The sequence below is a fragment of the Sapajus apella genome, unplaced genomic scaffold (assembly GCF_009761245.1).
Source record: "Sapajus apella isolate SASKATOON/1434 unplaced genomic scaffold, GSC_monkey_1.0 scaffold49, whole genome shotgun sequence".
NCBI classification, from domain to species: Eukaryota; Metazoa; Chordata; class Mammalia; order Primates; family Cebidae; genus Sapajus; species Sapajus apella.
The window spans coordinates 13956136-13969038 of NW_022436989.1; the positions used below are offsets into that span (position 1 = coordinate 13956136).

Below are 12903 nucleotides of genomic sequence, written 5' to 3' on the forward strand. Positions count from 1 at the left end.
CAGGGGGGAGGCTAGGGGAGGGACAGCAGAGGTGGGGAGGATGGGGAGGGATAATGAGGGGAGAAATACCAGATATAGGTGTGGGGGGATTAAGGCAGCAAGCCACGTTGCCATGCGTGTACTTATGAAACAATTCTGCATGATCTGCACATGTACCCCAGAACCTAAAGTACAATAAAAAAGAAAAAAACACAGAACAAGCACTCTTTATGTTGCAAACAGAAAGAAAATATTCTTTATCATGAACATCCTTGTCCCTTTGAAGCAATGAAAGGTTGAGTCTGTGCCAGCTAAACATTTAGGAAAACCAAAGCTGAACTGTTAAAATGCCCAGGGCCTTGCTCAGCTTTTCTTTGTACTCACTAGAATTGTGGTTCTCAAGATGCCAGGTCGTGGCAGCCATAGTTCAATCACAGGCTTTTGAGTCAAACCTATCCTAGTATTTTTGCTGGCAATATGAACATTTCACTAAGAAAGCTAATACTGCCTCAGTGGGAGGCTTCCGTTTGCAGATGAAAAGCAGTGCATTCTCCAAAGAAACCAGGTGAGGTTATGTGCTCTCTTCCATCCAACCTTTACTCACTTGCATACCTGTGAGGTAGATGGTTTTTGCAGGCTTTGGGCACTTCTGAAGCAGTCAAAGTGAGAATGCCACTGCTTTAGTCACATACCAACTTTTGGAGGCTTTAAAGCCTTTGTCTTGTATTAATGTGTCCAAAAAACACAACTTCAGTTAGAAATAAACATAAACAGAAGGACCAATCAATATAGATGTATTCACAACATAAAAATATCCACTATTACTATACTTTTTCCTCTTGCAGGTTCCAAGAAAAATACTACATAATCACAAAGCATAGTTAATAAAATGATGATCCTAGATTATTACTTTCTTACTCTGTAGGCATTAATCTTCCTTATTTGTAGCCAGCCATGAAGAAATTCCGGGAGGAAAAAAATCACATAGTTACATACCCATAAGATTAAAAACAATCAGCAATAATTCTCGAGGACAAAATTATAAGGGAATGTAATTACTCATATTTAATCCCAAATTTTTGTAAGATCTGCAGGCACAAATATTAAGGGTCAGCTTGGAGGACTCGAATATATTTCGTAGAATTGCTTGTTATGCATAGGGAAAATCCTGCCAAAGGGGTTCAAGAAGTTGGTAAAACTCCGTGAAAGGACAGCATCGCGTTCCATCTACCACTTACCAGAAGTTTGTCCCTGAACAGTGTACCATTTAACAGTATTAGAGTTTGTTTCTCTTTGTTTTGTGTCAACCCATAACAATTATACACATTTATGGGGTACAGAATGATGCTTTGGTACTTGTTTACCATATATAATGATGAAGTCAGGGTAATCAGCATATGTATCACTTTGGGTTTTGATCATTTCTTTGTGTTATGAACATTCAATATCCTCTCTTCTGGCTTTTTGAAAATATACAATAAATTATATAGCTAACCATATTCACCTTATAGAATATGTTGCAGAATACCAGGACTCATTCCTCCTATCTAGCTGTAATTTGGTATCCATTAACTAACCTCTCTCCAGCCTCCCCTCCCCTCAAGCCCTTCCCAGCCTAATAACCGCAATTCTCTCTACTTCCATGGGCTCCAATTTTTTTTCACTCCCACATATACGTGAGAACATGCAGTATTTATTTTCTCGTGTCTGACTCACTTCACTTAACATAATGTCCTCCAGGCTCATCCATGTTGCCACAAAAGATAGAATTTAATTCTTGTTTTACGGCTGAATAGTATTCCATCAGGTAAACACACCACATTTTCTTAATTCATTCATCCATTGATGGATGCTTAGCTTGATTCCTCATCTTCGCCAAGGTGAATAGTGCTGCCATAAACATGGGATTGCAGATATCCCTTTATATACAGATTTCTTTTCCTTTGAGTAAATATCTGGTAGTGGAATTCCTGGATCATATAGTAGTTCTATTTTTAGTTTAGTTTAGTTTAGTTTTTTTTTTTTTTTTGAGAGACCTCCACACGGTTTTCCACAATGGCTATACTAATTTACATTCCCACTAGCTACAAATAGCCATAGATTTAAAATGATCAGGCCATAATTCTCAAGGACAAAATTACAAGAGAATGTGTATAAGAGTTTCCTTTTCTCCACATCCTCACCAACATTTACTCTTTTTCGTCTCTTTGATAATAGCCATTCTAACTAAGGCGAGAGAGCTCACTGTGACTTTCATTAGCATTTCCCTGATGATTAGTGATGCTAAGCATTTCTTCCTATGTTTGCTGGCCATTTTTATGTCTTCTTTTGAGAAATGTCTATTCAGTTCCTTTGCCCAATTTTAAATCAAATTATTTGTGTTTTTGCTGTTGAGTTACTCGAGTTCTTTGTATATTCTGCACCATTCCCTTCTACCATCTGTAGATTTTCTCCCAATCTATAGGTTGTCTCTTCACTCTGTTGATTATTTCCTTTGCTGTGCAGAAGCTTTTTGGTTTAATGTAGTCCCAATTGTCTATTTTTGGTTTTTGTTGCCTGTGCTTTGAAGTCTTAGTCATAAAATTTATGCCTATATCTATGTCCAGGATTCTTTCCCCTGTTAAACAATACTAACTTAAAGAATTTTCTAGCAGATAAATACTGACTGCAACTAACTCTCTTGATTTTAAGTTACACATGCTTGTTTTCTCTTCTATACCAAGCAGAATTCTTCAAGAAAAAAATTATTATTTTTATCATTATCACTTCCCTTTTTGGATACCTGTCCCAGTCTAGGATATTGTATAAGCAAATATGGGTGCATGTGTGTGTGTTTAGAGTTGGAGCATTCTAAAGTTTCCATAGTAACACAACTATTATTAATAGTAAGATGATAAGGTAGTGCCATCTTGTGGGAAGAAGAGGTAACTGTCATGTTAAAAATTCCGGAAACCAAATTTCATTCCTTCATGCTGGGTGAGGATTATAGCAGTAGATTTCTTGGTTATATTTTAACTGGAATCTTTCATTAAGTGCCAAAAAGGAAATAAATGTGTAACTAAAATTTCCCCTCTCTTCTCAGAAAAAGAAAAGCTGCATAATACAATCTGGGAATTTTTTTTAAATCTGGTAAAAATAGTCAAATAATATTCAGTCTGCTTTGAATAAACTCAAGGCATTAGCCAAGGAACATTTGAGAAGAAAAGCAAGGGTGAAAATCTAACCTCAGGAATGCTAAGATTTTATTTAATCATTTTACCACTGAAGAGTAAAAAATCATTGGAACAATTCTCACTTTTTCTTCCAAATTTACTCCCCTTTCCATCAGATTCTTAATCCTTTCTGCCTCCCCCAAAGTTTCCCAAGGAAAAAAATAAACATTAATTTTGAAAACATAATCAAATCACAGCTAGAAGAAAACTGACGTAGCTGAGAAATGGAGAAGAAAACTCACATCTAGTGCACCTCTGGATTTTTCTGTAATCTATGTGTGAAGGCTGAAGCCTCATTATAAATAAATAGTCCAGTCTCTAATTATGGATGACTGACACATAAGACAGACCAGTCAGTAACCCTGCAAGCAACATTCCAGCTAAGAGAAAACATCAGAAAAGAGCCTGGAAAAAATCTTCCCCCAACCTCCAACCCCAGAGAGGTTGAAGGTAAAAGTAAGAACCTATAGTCCATTCTCACCTCATCAAACCAAATAATGAAGAACACATACCGGATTCTCATGATAACCTCATACTAGCAATGTTCTTTCTCTTTTTTTCCTGTGTGTTTTTTTTGTTTGTTTGTTTGTTTTAGAGGCAGAATCTCTCACTGTTGCCCAGGTTGGAGTATAATGGCACAATCTCAGCTCACTGCAACTTCTGTCTCCCAGGTTCAAGAGATTCTCCTGCCTCAGCCTCCCACATAACTGGGACTACAGGCACCCGCCACCACGCCTGGCTAATTTTTTTAGGGGGGCGGATTTTATTAGAGACGGGGTTTCACCATGAGGCCCAGGCTGGTCTCAAACTCCTGAAGTCAATCCACTTGCCTCAGCCTCCCAAAATGCTAGGATTACAGGTGTGAGCCACCATACCCACACTTCTTTCTTTTTTTTTGAGACAGAGTTTCATTCTTGCTGCCCAGGCTGGAGTGCAATGGTACAATCTCAGCTCACTGCAACCTCCACCTTCCAGGTTCAAGCAATTCTCCCACCTCAGCTTCCCAAGTAGCTGAGATTGCAGGCACTCACCACCACACCCAACTAATTTTTGTATTTTTAGTAGAGACAGGGGGTTTCACCATATTGGCCAGGTTGGTCTCAAACCCCTGACATCAGGAAATCCACCCACCTCAGCCTCCCAAAGTGCTGGGATTACAGGTGTGAACCACTGCAACTGGCCATCATACTAGCAATTTTCTGATCAATTAGCAATTTTCTGATCAACTGAGGACATCTGCCTAAATGCTTCAAGGCTTCTAGTGTTTCATGATACATATTATTAAGACAATCACACACACTCAACATAAAACAAAACTGTCATGTTGCACTTTAAATCAAATTGCCATGCCATTAACAAACATCTTAGGAAAACACTAGAATCTATCTGAGCACACTAATATATATATACATATACCCATAGATAGGTATAGACATAGACATACAGATACTTCATACACATCCTATACATGTGAAATCTGCCTTGTTCTGCCATCTTCCTGCTCTGATACTAGAAAGAATCACAAAACAAAATACGATGGAAGTATTTTTTTTTTACATCAAGTAGAATACTTAATATTAAAGAACTTAATTTAGTGAATCAATATGTCTGCTATGTTGATCAATAAATTTTGATTATCAGCCAATAATATCCATATGTGCCAATTGATATGTTTCTCCTATTCTCTTCAGTTTCTACTAACACATTGCTAAAATGATTTAGTAATCATTTTATGTTGCTTTCACAATGTTTTAAAAAGCTTCTTTAGATTTACTGGGTGATTTTTGTGCCTGAAGGATTTTAACCCCCATGGGAAAGTACTTCAGAGTACTTGACACATTTTGTTGAAAGTGCTCACAATAATATCAGTGTCCCGGATACCAGATGACATCAGAGATCCTTGTGGAAGCAATGAACTTGATGAAATATTAACAGTTTTGTTGTTTTAGATCTTCACAATGCCATGTGATGTTGGTTCAGTACGGTCAGCTAAAAAAAGGTTCTGCTTCGATTCTTTTTTCTTTCTTTTGTTTTTTTTTTTGAGACAGAGTTTTGCTCTGTTGCCCACACTGGAGTGCAGTGGAACAATCTTGGCTCACTGCAACCTCTGCCTCCAGGGTTCAAGCGAGTCTCCTGCCTCAGCCTCCCAAGTAGCTAGTATCACAGGCACGCACCACCCCGCCTAGCTAATTTTGTAATTTTAGTAGAGACGGGGTTTCTCCATGTTGATCAGGCTGGTCTCGAACTCCCGACCTTAGGTGATCCACCCGCCTTGGCCTCCCAAAGTGCTGGGATTACAGGCGTGAGCCACCGCGCCCGGCTCTGCTTCAGCTTCAAAAGGAGTCAGTCAGTTAATGCATCAATAGGAAAGTACTCTGAGAGTGAGATCCCCGTGTGCTCCTAACAGTTTCCTACATGGAATCTCGTTAGACCGTTCCCTTAGAACCGCGAATCTAAGCCCGCAAGTGGAGATCCTCATTCAGTCACTGTTGCACAAAGTTACTTCCCCATCTCTTTCCCAGCTCTGATAAGCAGAGAAAACTAATTACAAGGAAGACACACAAAAATCTTTCAAAAACGTGAAAACAAGATCATACCTGAAGGTAAACTGATTCGATGTCCATCTTTGAGCTTTAAACGACTTCTCTTAAACTTCCCCTTCCTCTTCTTGACCTTGGGCTTCTCCTGGTTGAGCTGGAATATCAGAATGTTCAGCTCCCGCTCCAGCACGTCGATCTCGCGCTCCGCCAGCTGCTGCTCCCGCCGCTTCAGCAGCTCCTCCTGAGACTTCTGCTGGAGAGCCGCCCGAGTCAGCTCCTCTTCCCGGGATCGCAGCTCCTGCGACAAAGACGAACACCACGGGGGTCATTCCCAGCAGGAAGAATGGAATTCCGTCTATCACACCCCAGTGGCAACCCCTCGGCCACCGGCGCCTGTGCACAAGGAGAAGCTGAAATTCCCTCTTCCTCTGCTCAAGCCCTGCTCAAGCAGGTCCTCAAGGGACAGAATTCTTTGCAGTCAGGACAATCCGAGCTGAAACCTTTCCAGCGGATTACTCACCTAAAGGAAAGCCCCAGCCTCTGCACAACCGCCATTCTCCTCTGTTAGTTTTATGATCCTAAAAGAGGCACCATAAATTTTCTACACTTGGTTTTTAACATTTCTCCTTCTTCCTCTCTCACCTGACACATAAAATAGGCATTAACACACAGCAACGAAGCGCAGATGTGAATGACCCATTTCAAAATAAAGCCAAAAGTTCAAGCTCAATTAACTAAAGCATCATTATTTTAGTTATAGAAGATTGCAGTTCAGACTACTTGGAACTTCCTTAGGGTATTTACAACTTTGCTTAGGGAATAAAACATCTTGGTGGAGAGATTAAGGGAGAAAATCAAGCTAAGGTGTTAGGAGTCTGTTGAAGGCCTGTTGGAAATGAAAATGAAACCACCTCTAAAATTACAAGCCAAAGGAAAATATATTCTGTATACACAGAACTTTTCAGGATCCCACTGATGTATGGAAATGATCACTTTATAACAGATCTCATGAGTTAGTTAATAAAAGTTCCTCTGTTATGATACTATTTAAAGTTAGTTTAATTTTACTAATTTTACCAACCTCCTCTTGATTTTGGTTTTTGAAGTACTGAACTTCTGAGAAACAGAAAATCTATGAGTTAAAAAAAAAATACTTTTATTCCTTCTAGGAAAAATTATTAAACAGTAAAACTAAAAACTCTACAAAGTCTTAAAATTATATCCCCATTTATATTTTATTTCTATAAAATGTGTTCTGTTCTTTACCAGAGACATAATATTCCTTGTAGCACTGAACTATTCTCTATTCTAAATTACCCTGCTAAGAAATCAAGCACTCACACAGAAATCAAGGCATCTGCAAGCTTTTATTTACACTGCTCCGACAAATTTAATCTTAGAATACCCTAATACCACAGTCTTTGTTCAAAACTGCAGATGCCTTTTCAGGTGGAGCTTTGGGCTGTGAGCTTTGAGAGCTATGAGTACTGTGCAAACATTTCCCACTTTATATAATAAACAGACCACACTTTAAATAGGCCCACCTCAACAATGCTGATCCATGAAAACACACAGTAAGATTGGGGCTCCTGGAAGAAACTAGACCCAAACCATGAGACTAGGATGCAATTCAAATCTACTAATGACTTAGACTTTTTACAGAAGGACTCAAAGAGTAATCTGAGCCTATGTATCAGTACAATTATCTATAGAAAATAAACACAGAAGACCATCGTCCCACAAATAAATGAGACAATATCAAGAAGAGAGTAGGGAGTGCTAATAATAAAGATATTTATTTATTCAGATCAAACTGATTCTGAATTTATGGTAATTCTACCAAAGTGGACTGAAATTCCATTTTGAAACTTTCTTTAAATTTATTTTTAAAAACAAATTTCACAAGCCAAACGGCAGGAGAAATGATTTATTTTAGACCACATGGTATTTAAATCACTTCAGCTAATATGTATCAGTTGGATTTTATTTATAGAGCAGATGGATATTTCTTCATTACATTGTGTCAGATATAAATTATTACTTGAAAAAAAGGGAAAAAATGTTATATGTTAAAAAACCTGTAATCCATTTTTTAACTAGTGACTTTTGTTCAACTAGTTTGTCCAAATTGGATGTTTTACTATAGTGTATTTGGAGGCAGAGGATAATTTCCAGTCGACTTTCAATTTCTAACTCATTAAACCTTTTTGTTAAGATACTTTTCAGTGGTGTTGATATAAATCCAATTAGCTATTGTTAAATGAGACGGCAAGAGAAAGAGATAAGAACAGCAAATTCAATTAGGCTGTGTGTCGCTACGACAGCAATTGAATAAAAACCATTTTTAATTCCAGGCTCCAAGCTGAATCACGAATCCCTGTGCAACAACTTCATGAATAATAAACAAAAAATCACTGCCTAAGATGTGAAAAGAGAAAAAGATAAGATTGAAGAGAAAGCAGCAAAAGTAATCTTCCTTCTGAATAAATCTTAACACATTCAAAAGTAAATTTTAAAACTGGGGTACAAGAACCCTTTGAATACTTAGAAAGTACGGAACACAAAATAATTCTTTCAGTTGATGAGATTACTAGCAGTAATATTTGTTGAATTGCTTGGCACAGGCCACTCTGGTAATGGCAAATCCAGATCCCTGGCAGTGGCTGTTAATCATTAACGAAGGCATGCCTCTGTGTGTGGGGGGGTCACAGACAGGTGCATGCACCAAATCCACAAAAACAGACACATAGAGATAAGGAGCCAGGAGTTTAGGGAGGACCCAGTGTCTACGGAGGCTACGGCTTACTGAGTAACACAGGCCACAGCCAAGTTACTGACCATTAATTTCAAGTCTGATGCCTCCTACCTTAAGCAATCAGTGAACAAGAAAGGGAGATACGGCACGTACACGGTGCTTTTTACTTCATCAAAAAAGATGTAGCTGGAAACTTTTAAGCCAACAAAAAAGGATTATATATGCTTTAATTGTAAATCCAAAGGCCCACAGGATATCATAAATGCTCTATTTCAAGGAGCAATGCACAAAAATAAAATACAAAGTAAAAACAGACACTACATGATAGCTCAAAAATCAGTAAAAAAAAAAAAAAAAAAAAAGAAAGAAATTACTATAAATCTCAAATTGGAGAAACAGCTGACATCTACTCTTAAAGCATGCTTTTATTTTAATATATAATTAAGAACTCACTAGAGATACCTGTATCTTCCAGTTTCATAAATAGTTGTCAATAACTAAATACAATTAAAATGGGTTAAAATAAGGCCAAGCCTTGTGGCTAACACCTGTAATCTCAGCACTTAGGGAGGCCAAGGCAGGCGGATCATCTGAGGCCCAGAGTTTGAGATCAGCCTGGCCAACATGGTGAAACCCCACCTCTACTAAAAATACAAAAACAATTATTGGAGGGAGTGTGGTGGCAGGCATCTGTAATCCCAGCTACTCAGGAGGCTGAGGCTGGAGAATAGCTTGAACTCAGGAGGCAGAGGTTGCAGTGAGCTGAGACTGTGCCACTGCACTTCAGCCTGGGTGACAGAGTGAGATTCTGGCTCCAGATGATAATAATAATAATAATAATAAATTTTCTTTTCTTTTTTTTTTTTTTTTTTTTTGAGACAGGGTCTTGCTCTGCCACACAGGCTGGAGTACAGCAGTGCAATCATAGCTCATTGCAGCCTCAACCTACAAGGCTCAATCAGTCCTCTCACCTTGGCCCCCACAAAGTGCTAGGATTACAGCTGCAAGCCATCACACCCAGCCAGTAACTAATTGTGAGTTACATCACTTCCAAACTTTAGATTCTATGATTTGAAGCTTTATTTTTTTTTTCTCAAAGTCTTCCCCTGTTCTTCAAAATCTTTTTCATTTTGTAATTAAACACCTAATTTTAGGATTCCTGGAAACAATTTGGGAAAGTATTAAAAAAACAAAAAATAAATAAATGAGAGACTTTCCTGCATCATTTTAAGTCAACAAAGTGCATGAAAGTTTCCAAGAAACACGTCAACGATATCATTGATAGTAATGCTTCAAAGAACTGCAGGATGTGAACCTATTCCAGTCAGTGCTGACTCTTTAGAGCCAGTTTCCCAAGAACGCCTGGGCTAGGAAACCTCAGTGTCTGTGAAACACCACCACTTTCTTTTTTTTTTTTTTGAGGCTAACACTTAACTTAGCACTTACTAAGAAGCAGGGCTCTAGCTGCTTTGCATACAGGACTCACTTAAGCGCCCCCCCAGCCCTGCCCCCAAGCCCTGAGGGACACAGGGTTGCAGTGATGGCTCCAAAGATAAGGAGGTACCAAAAGTAACAAAGTCAGTTGGAGACCCCAAAAACAGCAGGCAGCAAGAGCCCAAATGCCAACAGGGCTAACTAGTTCAGAGTTCCTGGTTTTTACCACCACACTAGGCTGCTATTCTGGCATTCACAAAAGATTTAATATTTTTGAAAAGGATTGGTGGTGGCGGGTCAGGGGGGTGCTCTATCATATTTTTCAGAATCCCATATAGACTTCCCATTCAGTCTTGTCCTGGAGAAGCAAACAGGCCAGCCAGCTCCAAGAGATCGCAAGTTGTTGACTCGGAGACCAGGCTGCGACTCCTGCAGCATTTACCCAGAGGTTCTACTGCTCAACTCTGGAATAACATGCAACTGGCTTCTTCCCTCTCTACTTGAAAGTCCGGGCAGCCCCTGCGGTCCTCACCCCCTTGTGTGCCGCTGTGTTCTTCCTATGCTTAGACTCCTAGGCTTCCCTATCATCTCCCCCACTGGGAGGCTCCTTAAGACACGATGCTAGTACTCAGATGCAATTCTGCGTGTCTGAGCAGAGCAGGGCAGATGGGATTGGTGTTTCTCATTTATGAACTCTAACTACTCATTAATGGTGTCATGATCTTAAGTTGCGTTTATTTAACTGTTGTGCATTTTTCAATGTAACCAAATACTGAAAAATCTAAGAAACAGAGGGAATTACCTATATGTCTACTTTAAAAAATGACTTTAGGCTGGGTGTGGTGGCTCACGCCTGTAATCCCAGAACTTTGGGAGGCCAAGGTGGGCAGATCACCTGAGGTCAGGAGTTTAAGACCAGCCTGATTGACATGATGAAACCCTGTCTCTACTAAAAATACAAAAATTAGCCAGGCATGGTGGTCCATGCCTGTAATCCTAGCTATTTAGGAGGCTGAGGCAGGAGAATTGCTTGAACCCGGGAGGCAGAGGTTGCAGTGAGCCAAGATCACATCATTGTGCTACAGCCTGGGGGACGGGAGTGAAACTCCATCTCAAAAAATCAGTGATTTTGGCAGCTTGTATTTTTTTCCCTAACCATTGTTTTTAATCATTTTACATTATAAAATATTTTAAATATACTGTCACTAGAGAGAATGACAAATATCCACGCACTCATATTTAACAGATGTTAAATTTTTACCATATCTGTTTCAGATGTGCTAAAGCCTCAAGTACATCATAGTCTAATCTTATCCCCTCCCTCCCTAGATTGGCTATTCTTAAATTGGTGGGCATCTTTCCACAGTCGATACCTTTAGCCTTCTTATACATTCGAATAGTATTGTTTTGTGTGTCTCATGCACTTATAAAAATGGCATATAATGTTCTTCTACAATTCTCTTTTTTCCACCCAGTTTTATGTTTAGCTTTTACCTCATTGGAACACCTTACTGAAGTTCATTCATTTTAACAGCAGGTCCTGAAATAACATTGTTTCATCATCACATGGATGAGAAAAAAAAACCAATGCCCAACCCACACCACTGTCTGTGTGGAGCCTTCGCATTCTCCGCATGTCTGCATGTGTTTTCTCCCACATCTCAAAGATGTGTGCCTTAGGTGCACTGGCAAGTCTAAACGGTCCTGGTGTGATTTAGTGTGAGTGTGGGTGTCAGCGCGTCCTGTAATGGGATGGCGTCCAGTTCAGGGCTGGTTCCTGAGCTGCTGGGAGAGGCTCCAGGTTCCAGCTACCTGAGACCTTGAACTAGAATAATTGGGCAAATAATAATTCTCTTACTTATTTTTATCAATCTTTCTTTTTTTTTTTTTTTTTTTAAGAGATGGAGTTTCATTCTTGTCGTCCAGGGGCTGGAGTGCAATGGCACAATCTTGGCTCACTGCAACCTCTGCCTCCCAGGTTCAAGCGATTCTCCTGCCTCAGTCTCCCTAGTAGCTGGGATTACAGGTGTGGACCACCATACCTGGCTAATTTCTGTATTATTAGTAGAGACGGGGTTTCATCATGTTGGCCAGGCTGGTCTCGAACTCCTGACCTCAGGTGATCCACCTGCCTCAGCCACCCAAAGTGCTAGGATTACAGGTGGTAGCCACCTAACCACAGCACCCAGTTGTTAATCATTCTTAAATGTTATGTATAGCTCACATTTGTTTCAATGTTTAATATTAGAAGGGCTTTGGTCTTTATTTCAAAGTTTGGAGATGTTTTTGTGACCAGAAATACGCCGTCAAAACTTAACTCTTGTCATATCAATCAGCCTGTCGTACAATTGGTTTCATTATACATCATTTCATTTATAGTCACAGTTTCCAAGAACCTATCCACGACATTGAGCAAGGACTTACTGAACTATACAGACTTCCATTGCCTGAGAACGTAATAGTTTAGGCATCTATTTCCCTGTTAATGGATATTGGGGTTGTTTTCAGCTTTGTGCTATTACAAATGATGCTTAAGTGAACAACGATAAGCATGTTTCCCTGTGCACATGTGTGAGTTTCTGAAGAATCTGTTAAGTGGAAGTGGAAGAGCTGAGTCATATGCCTCTATTACAGCATAAGATTCATAGCAGGAACCATAACACGTACACACTTGAAAATTCATTGCTCACTTTCAACAACAACAAAGATAAGAATCGCTCATTAAAAAGAGTAATAATAATGATAATTGCCAATATCTCAACTATTAAAATAGTTATCAGGAGTATATTAACAAACTGTACTTGGGTTCACTTGATGCCTGCCACGTGCTGAGTCCTATGTTCAATGCTGTGTATGCAAATGAACAAGAATGTAAACGCAGAGTTCATGAACTTACTATCTAGCAGAAAGGAGAGACCAAGAACAATTACATCAGCAAGTATTAATACAGTATGACTTACTGCCATGATAAGAAAAGCACAGG

The 12903-nt window shown here is 39.3% G+C and overlaps 1 protein-coding gene across 2 annotated transcripts in view; it reads right to left on the reverse strand.

The window, feature by feature from the left end:
* MAP3K21 (mitogen-activated protein kinase kinase kinase 21) overlaps nucleotides 1-12903 on the reverse strand; it is a 57551-nt gene that overhangs the window by 17748 nt on the left and 26900 nt on the right. For both annotated transcript variants that reach the window (XM_032242323.1, XM_032242322.1), the window contains exon 5: nucleotides 5789-6029. In XM_032242323.1, coding sequence (XP_032098214.1) covers nucleotides 5789-6029 — 241 coding nt within the window. The remainder of the gene's footprint in view (nucleotides 1-5788; nucleotides 6030-12903) is intronic.